The 20,286-nt window shown below is 38.3% G+C and overlaps 1 protein-coding gene across 1 annotated transcript in view; it reads right to left on the bottom strand.

Annotated features, from left to right (window-relative positions):
- The window catches only part of NAF1 (nuclear assembly factor 1 ribonucleoprotein), a 68,926-nt gene that overhangs the window by 27,204 nt on the left and 21,436 nt on the right, over window positions 1-20,286 (bottom strand). The window contains exons 4-6 of the mRNA XM_042782615.1: window positions 11,044-11,137; window positions 6,654-6,736; window positions 2,046-2,206 (exon numbers count right to left, since the gene is read on the bottom strand). Of these exons, the coding sequence (XP_042638549.1) occupies window positions 2,046-2,206; window positions 6,654-6,736; window positions 11,044-11,137 (338 nt within the window). The remainder of the gene's footprint in view (window positions 1-2,045; window positions 2,207-6,653; window positions 6,737-11,043; window positions 11,138-20,286) is intronic.

Below are 20,286 nucleotides of genomic sequence, written 5' to 3'. Positions count from 1 at the left end.
AAATCAATGAGACCAGAAGTTGGTTTTTTGAAAAGATTAATAAAAATGACAAAGCACTGGCAAATTTAACAAAGGAAAAGAGGGAGAGAATACACATAACACAAATAAGAAACAAAATGAGGGACATCACAACAGAATTACCTGAATAAAAGGATAGTATCAAGATACTATGAAGAACAGTAATCTAACAAATTTAAAAATCTGGAAGAAATGGACACAATGGAATACTATGCAACCCTAAAGAATAATGTAGAATCTGCAAAACACCGCATAACGTGGATGAACTTGGAGGACATTATGGTGAGTGAAATAAGTCAATCACAGAAGAACAAATATTGTATTAGTCTGTTATCATAAAAGTCAAGGAAAGGTTTTTTTTTTATGGAAGTAAATTTTCTTTGTTGGTTATCAGGGCTGGGATGGGAGGGGAGGGACCAGAGTTAGATAGGTAGAGATAAGTATTGATTTGGGTGAAGAGAAGGGGAATGTGCCAAATGTGACTGATCAACAGTGTGGCATTGAGGAAGAGGAAGACATAGAGAGGTACATTAGAGGTACAGACAACAAAGATGAATCTTTTGCACATACAGTACTGCGTTGTCAGTTAAGGCAAACATGGGTATACAGGTGCACAGATGGGTGGACAGGATGAACTATTGGGTATGTATATGAAGCGGGGAGTGTACCCAAGATCATGTATAGTGTTGGCTGTCAATGGTCCTATAAGTGTATTTGTATGACCGGTAAGAATTCCCAGGTGTATAGTAGTGCTGACAAGGGACAAGGGTGTAGTTACTTCTTGGTCATAGCCAGCTATGCAGAGGAACGGAGTAGTTGAACCTGTGGGCTCAAGGTCACAGTGTCAGGACATCAAGCTCAATTGGCATAACATACTACACAAAACATTGTTCTACCTCCTATTTTGGTGAGTAGCGATTGGGATCTTAAAAACTTGCAAGCAGCCAACTAGATGCAATGACAGGTCTTGATCTCTCCTTCTCCAGAGCAAAGAAGAATGAAGAAAACCAAAGATTCATGGAAAGAATTAGTCCTAGCGATTGGTATACCATGTGATCTTCAGCCTATATGACTACGAGACCAGAAGAACTAGATGGTGCCTGGCTACCACTGTCAACCACTCAGAAGGGGATCTACGGAGGAGATCCTGGATAGAGAGGGAAAACAATGTGGAACAAAACTTAAAATCATTTGGAAAAAAAAAAAAAAGGGGGGGGGGGGACCGGTTTTCTGGTCTGATAGAGCCTGGTAGAACCACTAAGACTATGGCCCCTAGCTGCTCTTCACGTCTGGAATTGAACCCACACCTGTGGCTTCTAGCCAAACAAAAGACAGGCATATGAACTAAACATTTACCTGAGGCAGATACACTCCTTGCAGAGAACAATCATGGGAGAAAGAAGGCCTGTTTATGCATAGAGAGATAGCTTAGGAGGCAAGAGTGTATGGAGGGATGAACACAGGGAAGAGATTAACTATTGGGAGGAAGTGGGAGGGAAGCTGTTGCATTGGGGTAAATTGTAGTCAATGTCATGAGACAAAGTGTATGTGAACTGCTGTTTGGAAAGTGAATTTGCTCTGTAAATTTTACCCCAAATCATTCATTCATTCATTCATACATACATACATACATACATACATAAAGAACTGTAAACTTGTATTTAATAGTTAAGCCTATGCAAGTAATCAAAAAAAATTATTTAAAATGGAAAATAAATTGGTAACACTAATAATGAAGTAGTATGTATACAAAAGAAGTATATAATGGTAATACACAATTACCTAGAATTTAAAAATGTATGTGGCCCAAATGTGCTCCTACTAGCTCATGTCATTTTGGATTTAAATGATGGTTAACTGTAAAATCTGATGATAAAGTACAGTTTCTGAAATGCTATTTAAAGATAAATGAAATCTTTGGTATCAGGGATCATTTAAATATAAGAAACAACCATCACTGAGAATTATTTTTAACATACAAAAGTTAGATAATCAAAGAACAACTAGCATGTTAATAAAATACTTACTGTTTAAGTTTTTCTGTGAATATAAATTTGGTAAAATCTTTCATTGATGGAGCAAAATACATAGTGTCCTTTATTTTAATACCTTTACTTTCAATGTGCTCTGAAGAATTAAACCGTAACACATAAAATGGATGTGCAACGCGTCCAAATATCTCAAATATCTATAAAATAAAAGAAAGATGCAGGCTTCTTTTAATGTGTAAAATAATGACTCAAAAGGTTAGTAAAATTTTGTTTTTAAGAAATGCTATTAATCATTGCTAAAACAAGGTAATTTTTATCAGTGGTAATATTTTAGTCATTTCTGCATACCCATAAAATCTTCCTATTTTGATTATAAAAGTATTTTTTTTACTCCAGATTTTGTGAATTTAAAGCAGCCATTAATGAGTTTGTTCATCAGGTTCCAATTATTTTGGAAGTAGTGTTGTTGTTGTGTATCACCAAGTCGGTTCCAATCCATAGCAACCTTATAGGACAAAGTAGAACTGCCCCATAGGGTTTCTCAGGCTGAAATCTTTACAGGAGCAAACCTCTCATGGAACCACTAGGGGGATTTGAACCACCACCTTTCAGTAAGCAGCTGAGTGCTTTACACTGCATCACAAGGGCTCCAACTTCAGTGGTACAGATTACTCTTCACTGTGTATAGCACAATTTATTTAACCTCTTGTACTACAGGATATTTTTGGTGGCTTCCAATTACCTTCAATATAATAATGTCATGATATACATCTTTATAGGTAAGTCTATGTACTTCAGAATTCATAAAAATTGATTTGTAAGAGGTGAAACTACTGGAGTTAAGAATATAAATATGACAAATTCTTGATGCAATTTCTAATTTTCCAAATAGACCAATTTACACCAATTGTAGTGACAGTGCCTATTTTATCAAACCATCAGTTCTTGATTTTTCACAGTAAGTGTTCTCCATTTTATGATCTTCAGCCTACTTTGGTGCTTCAAATGAATTCTATGTCTTCTTCTGGATGCTATGCTACCTTTATTGCTTTTGATTTGACCACTAAGCCTGAGAATGACAGATTAAATTGTGGTATTATGTTTTTCAATCTGAAATACTGAATCACCAAACCCTATATAATTTCAGATGGTCATGAAGAATGCCAATTAAGTAATGAAAAGGAAGATCTAATGGATGGTGTTAAAGAAATTTCCACTTCTATCACTGTGAAGAAGAGTAAAAGATACTTGGTTTTCAATCAAGGTTAATTGGATGCTAGAGATCATGAGGCTGACTTTAGATTGATCTTCACAGTTAGTCCAAGGTCTAAAAAGTGGTTTTCTTTATCCACTTTCTGAAAAAAGGGACAAGTGTATTAAGCATATTAATTTACTTCTTGGTACTTGCAATTTTTCAGAATTATGTGAAATGATAAAGCATTTGCCTCCTCTAAATGAAATGGAACTTCAGACATTCTAACTGATGGAAGATGCTACGTGTTACAGAGTAGGATTTATTTTCATGGGTTTTTTTAAATAATTCTAAATTCACAAAAACGATTTCTTTAATGACCCAGAAATACTTGCTGCCGACAAAAATTAGTTATCTTTTGTCTGACATTTCTTGTATGCAAACACTTCTGAACTGTAGGAAAACTGTGATGTAATTGTGATAGAGCCTCTATGGCAGAACAAATCACTGAAAAGTAACAGGCACAGTTATTTATCACCTATGGAAATAAAGCAAATACCCATCCCTAAAGTAGATGCTCCAAACTGTCTTGTGATTACTTGGATGACCAACAGACAGAAGCAACAGTGTTTTGTAAAGAAGAATTTTATCCCTTTTGGTATGTGGAGATAGTCGCTGAATGGCACTGGGTAAAAATCACCAATGCAGGAGAGTTTGTGTTTCCATTAGATTTTCTACACAACAAACCTTATGACTGTCTTATATTAGGGAGAGTTTTAGAAAACTGCTTTACCACTAATGATACCAACGAAAAAACGCTCCCCGTTCCAGATCATAAATTGTCAGTGTGCACTGTATTCTTCACTCACACGAAACACCTTTCACTGAGGTTCTAAAAGACTATAGTCAAGCAGATTTGGAATATTTGAAATTATTTGCTCAAAATTTAGAGCCAAGTTGGACTAGTTCGGACAATGAAGTTCTCAAATTTCAGCAAGTGGATTATTGTATTGTTTTAAATTCTAGGAGCTGACTATGATCTCAGTTAAAATAGTAGTTTATTCAATTTTTCCTCTCTTCCTTTCACTATCACTCTACCTTTTATTACTAATCAGTATGCTTAAAAATGTAAACAGGACTTGGGAGGTGGTGCAGTGGTTAAAGCATTTGGCTGCTAACCAAAAGGCGGCCAGCTCATATCCACAAGCCACTTCACAGAAGAAAGATGAGACAGTCTGCTTTCATAAAGACTTATAGCCTTGGAAACCCCACGCAGCAGTTGTACTCTGTCCTAAAGGGTTGCGATGAGTCAGAACCAACTCAATGACAGTAGGTTAGCATAGTATTCAAGCTTTTAATAACTTTTATTAGTTTCTAAAGAGGCAGAAAACAGCCCACTCATCAGGGCACCCCATTCTGAAGATATGATTACAAATAATTAGTGATTTTCAAAACAGTTAATGTATTCTGGAATATTAATATAATTAATAATATGAGGCTATATTTTATTGTAAAAGCACAACAAATAAGTAATCTAAGAAAATAATGAGAAACTTGCTTTGAAAGGATTTAGATAAAACCAGAATTGCAGAGGATGAAAGAGGCATATTGCAGCACCACTCTTACTGGTCTACATCACACACATATATAGTAGTAACTGTCTTAACCAAACAGCGGTCACCATCAAGTCTATATGGACATGGCAACCCCATGTGTGCAGAGTAGAACTGCATGATATAGGGTTTTCAAGGCTGTGATCTTTCAGAGGCAGATTGCTAGGCCTTCTTCTACGGTGCCTCTGGGTGGATTCAAATTACCAACTTTTTGGTTAGCAGTTGAGCACTTTAATCATTTGCTCTACACAGGGACAATAAAGGAGCTCTGGTAGCATAGTGCCTAAGGCATTTGACGGCTGACCAGAAGGCAGAAGGTTCAAACCCACCAGCCACTCCTCAGAAGGAAGGTTGGGTGATCAACTTCTGTAGTGATACTGCCTTGGAAACCCAAGGAGGGGTTGCTATGAGTTGGGTCTGACTCAATGGCACATAATAACAACAACAACAAGAGCAATAAATTGTATTTGTTGTTATTAGGTGCTATCAAGTCAAATGCGACTCATAATGACCCTATATGTAAGAGAATGAAACACTGCCTGCTTATGCACCATCCTCACAATTGGAGTAAGCACATAAAATTTGCAAAGGATTGGCTTAGGTACAGCTAGGGATGCAGAGGTGAATAAAACTCTGTTCCTATTGCTAAAAAGGAAAATACTTGGTTGGCACTTACACTCTGGATCTTATAAGGCTTTATGTCCTCTGCTGACTGCTCAGAATTACCTATTTGTTAATCAAAATATGTGGTCTTCCATATTAAGGATAGAAGCTCTGGTAGCATAGTGCCTAAGGCACTTGACTGCTCACCAGAAGGCTGGCGGTTCAAAACCCACCAGCCACCCCTCGGAAGGAAGGTTGGGCAATCCTACCTCCGTAGTGATACTGCCTCGGAAACCCAAGGAGGGGTCGCTATGAGTCGGGCCGACTCGACAGCAAACAACAACAACATATTAAGGATGGACGGACACGCAGTGTTGTTCCATTTGTAAAATATTAAAAAAAGACTCAACTTGATGGCTATTAATAAAACACATGTATATGTACTTCAGTATATGCCTATGGTGACACTTCCCTGCTGTCACTGAAATCTTTTTCCACTTGAAAAAGACTCCATTTTGAGCTTTCAACTGAGGAAGCCAAAGTCTAAAAATTTGAGAACAGTATTCAAAGCCAAATAAGGTTAAGAACTACTATGTGGTAGAAATTTTGAATGTTATCTGTCTCCTCCACTCAACTCTGAGTTAAGTAGAGAGTGAGGCATTATGTCCTATTTAATATATAAACAAACTATCTAGTAAATCCAAAAAACCAAACTGACTGCCATTGAGTCGGATCTGACTCACAACAACCTCTCCTTTGGTTTCCAAGGTGGTATCACTATGGAAGTATATTGCCCAATCTTTCTTCAAAGACTACCTAGGAAAGTATCTGACAAACACTAGGAAAGAATTCTATACATGTGTATTTAATGAATCACATGGCAAAGAGTAATAGGCGGTATTAAATCAATTTACAGGTAAGATACAAGATACTGAAGAAAATAAAGACTATACCAAACCTTAAAGCTCTAGCTTCTCATCTACTAAAATTAATAAACTCTTTTTAGGATAGATATGCAAAGTTATAAAAACTAATCAACAAAGAAAAAGAATCATTTCTAAGTTTTGCTCATTTTTAATTTTGGTCCCCCTTCCAGGCTGACTGTATGTTGCATCCCTTTCTCTCTGTTAAAATCTCATAACGGATAATTGTTAGGGAAAAACAAACAAACACTTGACTTGACAACTCCAACTGCACAATATAAGTATTACAAAGATTTGAGTTTTTCTTACAAACCTTTCCTGCAGCTTGTCGATCACTTCTAAAAATCACAGTCTCCTCATTAACAGGAGGTACACTAGTAAGAGATTCAATTATTACTGAAAAACAAAGCACAACAGATTGTTTTAAGATTTAATTAGAATTAATATATAATTTAAATGAGAACTTAGGCTTTAATTCCAACATCACTTGAAATAAGATTTAAGATAGAATAACATACAGCAGTTAAGTATTCCACTTGGTTAAAGAAAGCATTACCAAGTAGCACAGGGAGGTGGTTTCTACATGTTCTTGTTTAATATAAAACACTATAATTCTAAGAAATTAGAAGAAAAAATATTTTTTTTTAATTGTAATGTAACAAAACTTGAGTTACCCATTAAATAATCAACAAATTCAAGCTGTATATATTTTTTCAAACAATTCTTACCAAAAATAAAATCACATTTTGTCAAAAGCTTTTGTTTTAGAAGAAATTAGCTTATTTCTAACTTTAGGTAGTCTTTTCTACAAAGCAATGATTACTTACTGATACACAAAGGTTAAAGTACAAGCTTTACAAAAGCATCTTCCCCCAAATAGATGATGTAAGAATGATAGCACTCATAGTAATTTTTATCTTTACATTGAACTTCCTTCTCAAAAAGCAAAAGTGCTGTCCCACTGGTCTAGTATAATCTCCAATTGTTATGAATGCCACAAATGTTAAACATTCATAGTGAGAGAAAAAAAACAAACACGATAAACTCTTAGAAAATCAGTAACAAGCAAGAATATGCCATTACATTACATAGGAAATGCTGTATCTGTTTAGGAAATGAAATGTATTAGCTCAGATAATTAAAATTTATTCAAAGACCTTCATCTGTATCCCAATTAATTTCAACATTCAGTAGTTCTAAGTTCTGAATTTACACATAAGCAACACATTACAGGTCAGCATTCTCTGAGTTAGACCTGCTTATAGAATAAAGATAAGCATTATGGATTAAACTATGTCCCCCCAAAATACGTGTTGTAAATCCTAATCCCTATACTTGTTGATAAGAGCTCTGGTGACACAATGGTTAAACGCTCAGCTGAAAACCAAAGTCAGCAGTTCAAATCCGTCCAGTGACTCCAGGGAAGACCTAGCAATCTATTCCCATAAAGATCAGAGCCAAGGAAACCCTTTAAGGTTGTTCTACTGCCCTATAGGGCCAATGAGTCAGAAACTACTTGCTGGCAAACAGAAATAGGTATAACTGTGGAAGTAATCCTAATGAGGCCATATCAGTGTATGGTCTTGAGGTAATCATTTTTGAGATACAAGCAGTCCCCAGGTAAAAGAATCTCTGACTTATATAACCCATAGTTATGAACCAACCCTCAAAAAGCCTATATTAAAAATTTAAGGACCATATAATCATTTGTATAACAAATAAAAGCTACTTTGTAACACTCATCAGAACATTATTTTTACTGTATTACAATAAAATGTCTTAGTGTATTGGGAGCTCTGGTAGCATAGTGCCTAAGGCACTTGACTGCTAACCAGAAGGCTGGCGGTTCAAACCCACCAGCCACTCCTCGGAAGGAAGGTTGGGCAATCCTACTTCCGTAGTGATACTGCCTCGGAAACCCAAGGGATCGCTATGAGTCGGGACCGACTCGACGGCAAATAACAACAACAACAACAACAGTGTATCTGAAAGTATTTAATATTTTTTTTATGCATAGAAAGGTACAATGTATACTTACTATATATACTAAGACAAACATTTGACTAACTGATGTTAGATAGGAACCATACCTAACTCTTCCAATTTATGTACAAATTTGACTTAAAAACAGACTTGAGAATGGAACTCATTCATAATCCTGGAACTCCCTGTTTAAAAGACAGATTAGGCACAGAAAAATGGAGACAAGCAACATTATCTGAAGAAGAGGAAGGCAGACCAGTCTACAAGCCTAGGAACTCCAAAGATGGCCAACCAGAGAAGCTGAGACAAGGATTTTTCCTACGAGTAGACACAGAGAGCCTTCTCTAACAGCATCAGCTGAATTCAGAAATCTATCCTCCTAAACTGTGAGAAAATAAATTTCTGTTCCTTTAAAGCCACTCACTTGTGGTATGTTGTAGAAGAACTAAGAAACTAAGACAAATGAGTAGGAAATAATAATGATGTTGTTGTTGTTGTTTGCCATCGAGTCAGCCCCGACTCATAGCGACCCCTCCTTGGGTTTCCAAGGCAGTATCACTACGGAAGTAGGATTGCCCAACCTTCCTTCCGAGGAGTGGAATAATGATAGTGAGAACTAATAATTCATTCTCAATCACCTCTTCTCCCTAATCATCTTCCCTTCCCATAGAGTCAAATTAAATAAAAACTAAGCATCCTTAATGCAACACCCTCATTTTACAGAAAGATGAGAAAATAGACTCAGGAGATTAATATTACTCCATGGCCAACTGTAGGAAGAGATATCACCAGAACTTAGATCCCTAGCTCCAACGTTCTTCCTGTAACAACACAATTACTGATTGTGTCTCTAAGTCCAAGAGATCCGTTATTTTCTATGGTTCTGTGTGCCAGGTAGTTTCAAGTAATTTGGTGCAAATAAAGTTTGTACCATAAATTGAAAAAAAATCATTCAAACACTCTAAAACTAATAAATTGAAAGTACATGCTAGTAGTATTGAGTCTTAACTTCATGAAGCCCTTCTATTTCTAATTGGATAATCTCCACTTAGTTCTTTTTTCAAATTAAAAATAAAATAACTTCCAGTAGAACTGCAGTGTTGTAGCAAAGCCTCTCCCTTTAATCTTTGACTTTTTCAATTCATAATTTTTCCTCAGATTCTTATGTTTATTACATTTTCATTTTTGTATTTGGTCCAAGTAAAGTTGTATAGTTTAGGATTTCAGAAAAGAGTAGCATGCAAGGCAGCCATGTGCAGATATTAACTCATTCAATCTTTATTCCCTCTAGGTTGTGAATTTTATTAATCTATTCGATGTTTTAGTCAAAGTAGTATCTTTAAAAAACATTATTCCATGTGCATCATGTAATTTACATGTTTTTCCTTTAGGATAACCATTATAACATAAAAGTCTTCCCTATGCATCAAGTTTAATAAATGCTCAACTCATAATAATTATATGTAATCTGTTTGATTAAATTCCATAACTCAAAAAGTAGTAATGTAATAACTCAAGAATCATGTGGAGTTTTGATATTTTTGTAAAAAGTTTAACTTTATTCAGAAATTTAATTTCCTGAAAAAGTACAAAATTATGTAACTATCAATTTTTTAAATATTTATATGGCCTATTAGAACTTAGATCAAAAGATAAGGTTTCATTTCCACACTGTCTTATTATGTAACACAGCATTAGCAAGTGACTTGAATTTTCTGTGTCCTTTAAATCATTTCAACTAAGGGAACTGGCTGGTAATCTAGATCCTTCTCCCAGTTCAAAAATTCTATACTTTGTCAACTCTAGTTCTATTCTCTGGTCTGTCTTGCTATGAGAGTTTATGTTAGCTACATTCTGTATTTCAGGAGCTATCATATAATTCCTCACATCCTAGGGCTGAAAAAAAAATCTATAATAGATAGTTTTAGTAAAATTCCATAGTTTCATGTCTTGCCCTTAACACTAAATCATAGAACTTCATAATTTACCTGTTTATAAAATTCTAATGTGATAGGCAGAACAATGACTCCTCAAAGGCAGTCATATCCTAATCTCTGGAATCTGTGAATATGGCACCTTACATGGAAAATAAATAAAGAAATAAATAGGACTTTGTGTACGTGATCAAGGTTAAGAACTAGGAGAAGGTATTATTCTGGATTATGCCAAGTTAATGGCCTGAGTCCTTATAGGCAGAGAACCTTTCTTGGCTATGGTGAGAAAGTACTATGAATAAGGAAGAATAATCACTGAGATCCTACATTAGTGGCTTTGAGGACAGAGAAGGGTCATGAACCAAAGAATGCAGGCAGCCTTTAAAAGCTGGAAAAGGCAAGGAAACAGATTTCCCCACAGCCTCCAGAAATGAACACTACTCTGCTGACACCTTGATTTTAGCCCAGTGAGACTGTGTTGGACTCAGAACTGTAAGATATTATGTTTGTGATAATTTGTTTCAAGGGCAACAGAAAATTATACCAAATTAAAGAAAATTTTGGGGAAATCAAGTCAGTAAAAGCAGACTTAAATTTTTTATAAAAACAATGCATTTTTATATAGTCTATATAAATGAAAACTGAATTTTTTCCTTTTAAACTTAATGAGTATAAAATGAAGCAGTATTACAGATTTCAAAGAAAATTTACCACTCACAAAGTTCTTGATTTAATTATTTGTGCATCTTTGTATATAAATAATAGTAGTATTAATTATTTACCTACCTAACTGTTCAATAATACTGGAAACCATCCCAAGAGGCTTTAATTCAATATCTTCAGGAAGAATAATAGTGAGTTCTTCAACAGATGGTAACTCCTGTAATATAAAACACATTAATTTTCCTCCAGTTCAAGAACTTAAAAATAATTGGCTGTATCTTTTGTTTCAGTCACTGAAGATGTAGCATTAAGTGCTTGCAGCATCACTTCAATGTTATTTTTTTTAGTGCTGACATAACATTCTGAAGGCATTTTCCCTAACTGCATCATCTCCCCACCTATGTGATTTACTGGATCTAGAGTAAAACTGGATTTTTACATCACAAATCCAGCTATACCAAGAACACAGACATAAGGCTCCATTCCAGATTTTTCCAATAATGCTTGAACAAGAGAAAAAAAAGATCACTATTGTTAAGGAATTCAGGGTAAAAGAAAGAAACAATTTTTATTATAATTCCATTACATTTGAAGAGAAATAATCCTACTATCTCTACCCAGAGCAGTCACCTCTTTTATTATTTTATTTGGTTAATTTCACTGGGATTAAGTGGTTAAACAGACAGAAGAAGAAGCAACAATCTCGTCTGTGGCTATATTGAGAAGAAATAAGTGTCTGGCTTCTCAGGAAAAGGAAATGACACTTGTCAGGCAATGTGTTAGGCTGGGTTCTCTGGAAAAGCAAAACTAGTAAAGCTTATAGAGAGAAAGAGAGAAATTTATCTTAGGAAAATGGCTCGCACAGTTATAAAGGCTGGCAAGTCCCAAGTTCCTGGATCAAACATCAGGCTGGAAGCTTTTCCCAACTCACACAGCTGCAAGGGCTGACAAGCTCAAGGCTGGCAGGCAGTAACAGTTGTTGGCTTCAGTGGATGATGAATCCAAGATCACCAGGCAGAATGGTGGATTGTTCGCTCATAGATAGTTGTAACCAGCACAAAAGGATCCAGAGCCACAAAAGGCTCCCCAATTTTCCCAGGATGTTCATATAATATTGGAAGCAGGCCACACCCCTAAGGAAACTCCCTTTCAACTGACTGGCGCTCAAAGCATATACTTTGGATCACATCATGGGAATAACCACATCACAACTACTTAACCACTCAGAATCGTGGTCCAGCCACATTGACACACAACTCCAACTATCACAGTCCACCTCTTGTCAACTTGACAGTTGTACACATCTCCTTAACCACACATAATATCTAAATAAGGACAATTACAGTCATACTTGCACCTAACATGATAAAACTAATACATGCTCAATTGAAAACGTATTAACCCTGTTTACATTTTATAGTTCATAACTGAAGAAAACAAAAACATTTGATGTACACATACAATGAAGAAATGTAACAACCAAAGTCTTGTTTCTATAGTTGGTCATGTGGTCATAGCTGGTATTCAGGACTACCTTCTTCCACCACCCATTCTGTATTTCCATTGCCCTCAACAAGTAAATCAGCTGGTCAAGATTCTCTGCCTGGTGGGGTGACCCAAAACGTCATTCCTGAAGGGACTGGGCCATGAGTAGTCATATCAGAATTGGGTTGCTTTAGTTTTCCATTGACTTTAATCACAGGGCATGGTAGTACTAAGAAATGTCCTAAAGAATCTCCTATATTCCAAACATATTTTTCTTTACTTCCATTACGTAATATCAATCCAGTTTCCCCTTGGTAATCAGTATCTACCACACCAGATAGTACAGTAACGCCCTTCTTTGCCGTTGATCCAGAGGCATGGGGAAGCCAAAATGGCCAGGTGGCATTCTTAACTTCCACTTCAATGTAATCAGTCTTTTGTGTCCAGGTGGAAATGTTCCTCCCATTGGGACTAAGACCTCCAGACCCACAGAGCGTAGGGTTGCAGAGACAGGAAGCAAAATGTTTTTAATAGGTTACTAGGGGTAATAGTGAGTGGTACCACTCTCATTTCCACCCCTGGGTTCCTACACTGGTGAATACTAACTATTGGAGAAACAGCACCATATACTGGATGCTGGTTTAGAACACATACAGACTCCTGGGGAACACTGCCCCAACCCTTCAAGGTACTGCCACCAAGGTGATGCCATAATGTCTGAGGCAATGCTGTATGAAGTACCATAACAGTGGATAAGGCATTCTATAAGTGTATGGATGGTAGTTTTGGCAGAAGCGTTGTATGCAGGGAAAGCAAATCCATATCCTGAGTAAATGTCTATTCCAGCAAGAGCAAAATGCTATCCTTTTCATGATGGAAGTGGTCTGATATAATCAACTTGCCACCAGGTTGCTGGCTGACCTCTCCAAGGAATGGTTCCATATCACAGATTCAGTGTTTGTCTTTGCTCCTGGCAGACTAGGCACTCAGCAGTGGCAGGAGCCTAGTCAGCCTTGTAAGTGGAAGTCCATGTTGCTAAGCTCATGCATAACCTCCATCCCTGCCACCACAGCCACTTTGTTCATGAGCCCATTGGGCAATGACAGGAGTAGCTGGTGAAAAAGGATGACTGGTTTCCACTGAATGTCCTATCTACTTGATTGTGAAAGTCCTCCTCAGCCAAGGTCACTTTTTGGTAAGCATTCACATGAGACACAAATATCTTTACTCCTTTGGCCCATTCAAAGAGATCTATCCACAAACCTCTTCCCCATACATCCTTATCACCAATTTTCCAATCATGCTCCTTCCAAATCCCAGACTATCCAGCCAAACCACTGAATCAGTATATAATTGTACACCTGGCCATTTCTTGTTCCATGCAAAGTGAACAGCCATATGCATGGCTCAAAGTTCTGCCCTTTGGGAGGATTTCCCTTCACCACTGTTCTTCAGGGAAGTCCCAGAAAGGGGCTGTCGTGCTGCTGCTGTCCACTTTCCAGTAGTGCCTGCAAAGTGGTGCCTGCATATTGTGCAGAACCATCTGTAAACCAGGAACAAGTTTTCTCTTCCTCAGTCAACTGATCATAAGGAACTCCTCATGAGGCTATAGGTGCAGACTGGGAGAGGGAAGGTAATGTGACTGAAGTGGAGAAGACAGGCATTTGGGCCACTTCCTCATGCAACTTACTTGTGCCTTCAGGTTCTGCTCGAGCCTCATCTCATCTCTCACTTCCATTTAACGATGGAGTGCTGCTGTGCACGTCCAATTTTATGACTCTGTGGGTCAGAAAACACCCAGTTCATGATGGGTAGCTCAGGTCTCATGGTTATTTGGTGACCTGTGGTTAGGTGTTCAGTTTCCACAAAAGCCCAATAACAAGCCAAAAGCTGTTTCTCAAAAGAAGAGCAGTTATTTTCAGAGGATGCCAGGGCTTTACTCCAAAATCCTAAGGGTTTGCCCTACAATTCACCAATAGGGGCTTGCCAAAGACTCCCAACGTCATGTCTATCTGCCACAGACACCACTGCATCAGCTGGATCATATGGCTCAAGGGGCAAAACAGTTAGCATAGCAGCCTAAGCCTGTTGCAAAACCATATGTTGTCCTTGGCCCCAATCAAAACTAGCAGCTTTTCAAGTCACTTGATCAATAGGCCAAAGCAACACACCCAAATGAGGGATATGCTGCCTCCAAAATTCAAAGAGGCCTACAAGACATTGAGCCTCTTTTTTAGTTGTGGGGCAAGCCAGATGCAGTAACTTATCCTTCACTTTAGTAGGAATATCTCAACATGCCCCACACCAACGAACTCCTAGAAATCACACTCAGGTGGAAGATGTCTGAATTTTTGTCGGGTTAATTTCCCACCCGCTAGCACACAGATGTCTCATCAGTAAGTCTAGAGTCATTGATATTTCTTACTTACTTGGTCCAACCAGCAAAATGGCATCAATGAAATGGACCAGTGTGATGTCTTGAAGAAGCGAAAGGTGATCAAGATCCCTATGGACTGAATTATAACACAGTGCTGGGAGTTGATACAGCCCTGTAGAAGAACTGTGGAAGTATATTGTGGGCCTTGTCAGCTGAAGGCAAACTGCTTCTGATGATCCCTTGAAACTGGTATTTAGAAAAAGGAATTGGCTAGATCAATAGCTGCATATCAAGTAATTGTTGTTGTTGTTATATGCCGTCGAGTCGGCCCTGACTCATAGCGACCCCTCCTTGGGTTTCTGAGGCAGTATCACTACGGAAGTAGGATTGCCCAACCTTCCTTCCGAGGAGTGGCTGGTGGGTTTGAACCGCCAGCCTTCTGGTTAGCAGTCAAGTGCCTTAGGCACTATGCTACCAGAGCTCCTTATCAAGTAATAGGAGATTTATTAATTGGCTCAAGCAATGACACCACATCAGGAACTGCTGCTGTTGTTGTTAGGTGCCATTGAGTCATCTCCGACTCATAGCGACCCTATGCACAGCAGAATGAAACACCACTCAGTCCCACACCAGCTCCACAATCCCTGCTATACTTGACCCCATAGCTGCAGCCACTATGTCAGTCTATCTTGTTGAGGGTCTTCCCCTCCTTTGTCAAGCCTCCACCTTACCAAGCATGAGATCCTTCTCCAGGGAATGGTCCCTTCTGACAACATGACCAAAGTAGGTAAGACAAAGTCTGACCATTCTTGCTCCCAAGGAACATTCTGGCTGTGCTTCCTCCAGGATAGATTTGTTAGTTCTTTTAGCAGTCCAGGGTACTTTCAGCATTCTTCACCAACATCACAACTCAAAAGCATCTTCTTTGGTCTTCTTTATTCATTGTTCAGCTCTCACATGCATATGTGGTGACTGAAAATACCATGGCTTGTGTGAGGTGCACTTTAGTCCTCAAGGAGACATCTTTGCTCTTCATCACTTGAAAGAGGAGTTTTGCAGCCCAATTGTCCAGTGCTATCAGAGGCAGTATGTACATTTGAAGCCGCCACTTGATTAAGTTTACAATAATCCATTGTCATTCTTCAAGATCCATCTGTTTTTTGCACAGGCCAAATAGGCAAATTAAAGAGGGTGTGGTGGAATAACCACCCCTGCATCTTTCAAGTCCTTGATGGTGGCAGTACTCTCTGCAATCCCTCCAGGGATGCCATATTGCTTTTGGTGTACTTTTTTTCCTAGGTAGAGGCAGTTCTAATGACTGCCACTTGGTTTTTCCTACCATAACATCCCTTACTCCGCATGTCAGGGACCCAGTGTGGAAATTCTGTAAATTGCTGAATATATCTATTCTAGTTATGCATTCTGGACCTGGGGAAATCACTACAGGATGGATTCAGGGACCCACTGGACCCACTGTGAGACACACCTGAGCTAAGACTCCATCAATAACGTGACCTCCATGTGCCCCCACTCTGACCAGTGGGCCACAGTGGCATTTTGGATCTCCTAGAATTAGTGTCAAATCAGATCCAGTATCCAGTAATCCTTGAAAAATCTGATTATTTCCTTTTCCCCAATGAACACAGTTATTATCACAAAAGGCCTCAGATCCTTTTGTGGGAAAGGTGGTAGGAAGACTGACAGTATAAATTTTTGGCAATGTAGTGGGGTCCTTCCTCAAAGGAACTCGGCCTCCCTTTAAGTCTGAGAATTGATTGAGGGGCCTTGACTCTGTATTCTGGCAATGCAATCTAGACTGCTGTTTGTGTAACCTAGAATTCCTCTGTTTATACAAGTTAATATTATTAGGTTTCCCATGTATTTCACTCCTAGAACACCATGCCTAAGTAGCCAGTGAGTAGAGTATTATGATTACTGCCTTAACTCTGCTGTCCATTATGGTAACCACACCCACTTGTCTTTGTCAATTAACTGCTACCACGTGGCCCCTACCACCACAGTGTCCAGTCAGCCCCACTGCAGTTAAGCATCTTAGTTCAATTAGGGCAGTTCCCATTGTCAAATTCAGCTTATGTAAAATTGCAACCACAGCAGGCTTCAAGGATGCTGCGGATCCCTTCACAAATTTGTTCCTAACCATAGTGGTAAATGGTGTATTCTCTGGGCTCTCTATTACTGAATCTATGAGTCTAATCTGATAAAGCTATTCTAACATGACAATTTCCCTTAACCTCTGGATAACTTCTACATTAAACCAAGGCAGGTATGGTATGTCGGCTTGACTTAATGTAGGTCACTGCATAATCCATGCTTCGGTTTGTTGTTGTTGTTATGTGCCGTCAAGTCAGACCTGACTCATAACGACCCCTTTTTGGGTTTCCGAGGCAGTATCACTACGGAAGTAGACTGCCCCATCTTCCTTCCAAGGAGTGGCTGGTGGGTTTGAATCACCAGCCTTCTGGTTAGCAGTCAAGTGCCTTAGGCATTATGCTACCAGAACTCCAGTTAAGTCAACCAAATAAACAATTAGATCCTTTCCTAACCTCACAAGATTAAACACTGAATGAAGAATCCATACTTATTGGTCCTAAATCATTAAACTCAGACCAATGCAATGTTACATGCCTTGCACCATTACCCCACCCTCTCAATAGCCATCCCCATACATATTTCATTCCCACACATATTCTCCAGGTTTCTGTATATACATATTAGCAAAATCAAGCAGGTCTTTTTGGGTTAGCATACCACTTCCTCAGTCACACTTTGTACTTCACCTTTTGGGGTTCGCATGGATTTAAATCTAGTTACAGGTATAGAAACAACAATGGGGGGTTGGAACAGATTCTGATCATGGCACCTAGCTCACACAATGACTCAGCAGGAACAGTTGGGTTAATCCCATCAAATGGAGGTGGAAGGGATAATGGTTTTATAGTAATTTCTCCAGATGGGAGGGATGGTGCTGTTGGCAGGAAGGATTCAACAGAATTTACAGGCTCCATGTCCTTATCTTTCTGTCTGCCCATATGTCACCATTCCAGTTTTCAGGATTTCATTTATTCCGAATCAATGACGTCACTTTAACTTCAAACACCACTCTGGGTTGGCGACTCAAGTGGCACTGTAATTCAGCCACCTTTACAATAAGACTCTGGGTTTAGTTTTCAGCAACATCAGCTTTGTTAGTAGAAGAAATAAGGCTTTCCTTCGGTGTGCAACTAGAAACACTGAGGTCTTCCTGAGCTGTGACTCCGCAGCACTGAACTCATCTAGCTATTTTACTACTTCATCTAGCATAAGTAGGACCAACCAACCAGGTTTCTTATGCTCTGAATGATGACAAAATTGCAGAAAAGTATCAAACCTACGATCACCCAGAGTCTCACTTCTCTAAAATACTTATCTACTGTTGGTGCTACTTTGTGTATTCCACCACTTGTCTGTCAGTTTGTCATACTGTTCTGGCTTGCATGTTGCTGTGAGGCTGGACGCTATGCTACCAGTATCTCAAATACCAATAGGGTCACCCATGGTGGACAGGTCTCAGTGGAGCTTCCAGACTAAGACTCAGAAGAAAGAAAGAGCCATCCACTTCTCCAAGAATTAGCCAGTGAAAACTTTATGAATAGCAGTGAAACACTTTCTAATACAGTAGTGGAAAACTTTATGAATAGCTCTTAAACACTGTGATATCTAATATACTATCAGAAGTTGAGCCCCTCAGGTCAGAAGGCACTCATTTTACAACTGGGGAAATGATGCCTCCTCAGAGTAGAGGTGACCTTAATGACGTGGATGAAGTAAAGCTTTCAGGATCTCCATTTGTTGATGTGACATAACTCAAAATGAGAAGAAACAATTGCAAATATCCATTAATAATCAGAACAAGGAATAGACAAAGTATCACTCTTGGAAAATTGGAAGTTGTCAAAAATGAAATGGAAAGCATAAAGACCAATATCCTAGGCATTAGTGAGCTGAAATGGACTGGTTTTGGCCATTTTGAATCAGACAACCATATGATCTACTATACCAAGAATGACAAACTGAAGAGGAATGGTGTGGCACTCATGGTACAAAGAATGTTTCAAGATCTATCCTGAAATACAATGCTGTCAATGATAGGATAATATCCATACACCTACAAGGCAGACCAGTTAAAACTATTATTATTTGAATTTATACTACACCTGTTCAATGTGAGACTGAAGAATTACAATGCTAGGTATTTGCAGAGGAGGGCCTTAATGATATTTTAGAATACAATTGTGAGATGGGTCTCATGATGACTGTAGCTCTGAAAATGGCACTTCTTAACAACCAGTGAATGACATTTCCTAATGCAGAAGTACAGTGATGAAATCTGTGCCACCACCTTGTTGAATTATGGTTAAGACCTAGGTCAAAAACATTCATTAATTTTGGACTATAAAAGGCTACTGGTTAAGACTCAATTAGCCAGGAATATGCAGATACAAAAAGTTTTCGTGGTGCAGTAGTTAAAGCACAGGGCTGCCAAACAAACGGTCAATGGTTAGAAACCACTAGCTGCTTCAAAAGAGAAAGATGAGACAGTCTGCTTCCATGAAGATTTACAGCCTTGGAAACCTTATGGAGCACTTTTACCCTGCCCCATAGGGTCACCATGAGTCAGAATCAACCTGACTTGACAGCAATGGATTTTGTTTTTGGAGACACAGGTACAACAAAGGGTAGGGAAGTCTCCAAAAGAGAAAGTGCTGTAACATCTTTTGAGAAAACCTTTGAAACTGGGAAGAACAGACCATATATCCTTAACATTTCGGGGGGGGGGGGATTGAAGGGGAATCAATATTATATTCCAACAAGTAATTGCTCAAAGGACAAATTTCTTGGATTATCATGTCAGATTAGGCAATATAAGATCTTGTCCAGAACCAAAAATAGCAAATAACAACCGACCATTAATACACAAGATGACATAACCCAGAAACTACAGCTATGGACATATTCAAAGTAAAATAAGCTTACAAGATTGTAAACAGGGCACCAGAGACATCAACTGGCAAGTGAGGACAATTACAAACAAAGAGGGAAAAGACTGTGTAGTTACAGAACTTTTAAATGGTGAACCAGTTAAGAGAGTTGCAAGATAGAATGGACTGTTCTAAACTCGGGAGAAAATTATAAATCATAGGGTAACCTCAAAGAAAAATAAACCTTCACATCACAATAAAAAAGAGGACAAGCACAAATATTCAGCATATACTAAAATAACAGCAACAAAGAAAATGATAGCACGATTCATAAACATAATGAGCTCAACACAGAAAATAATATGGAACAAAGAAACCAGGGACACCAAGAAAAAACACATAAATGACAGCAACAAATTCAAACTTATCAATAATTACCCTGAATGTTAATGGATTAAATGCACCACTCAAGAGACAGAGAGATGCATAATGGATAAGAAAACAAAACCCATCAATATGCTGCCT

The sequence above is a fragment of the Orycteropus afer genome, unplaced genomic scaffold (assembly GCF_000298275.1).
Source record: "Orycteropus afer afer isolate SDZICR_OR568_19922 unplaced genomic scaffold, OryAfe1.0 scaffold00391, whole genome shotgun sequence".
NCBI classification, from domain to species: Eukaryota; Metazoa; Chordata; class Mammalia; order Tubulidentata; family Orycteropodidae; genus Orycteropus; species Orycteropus afer.
The sequence above is the reverse complement of the archived record's forward strand: the minus strand, read 5'-3'. Positions and strand labels throughout refer to the sequence as shown.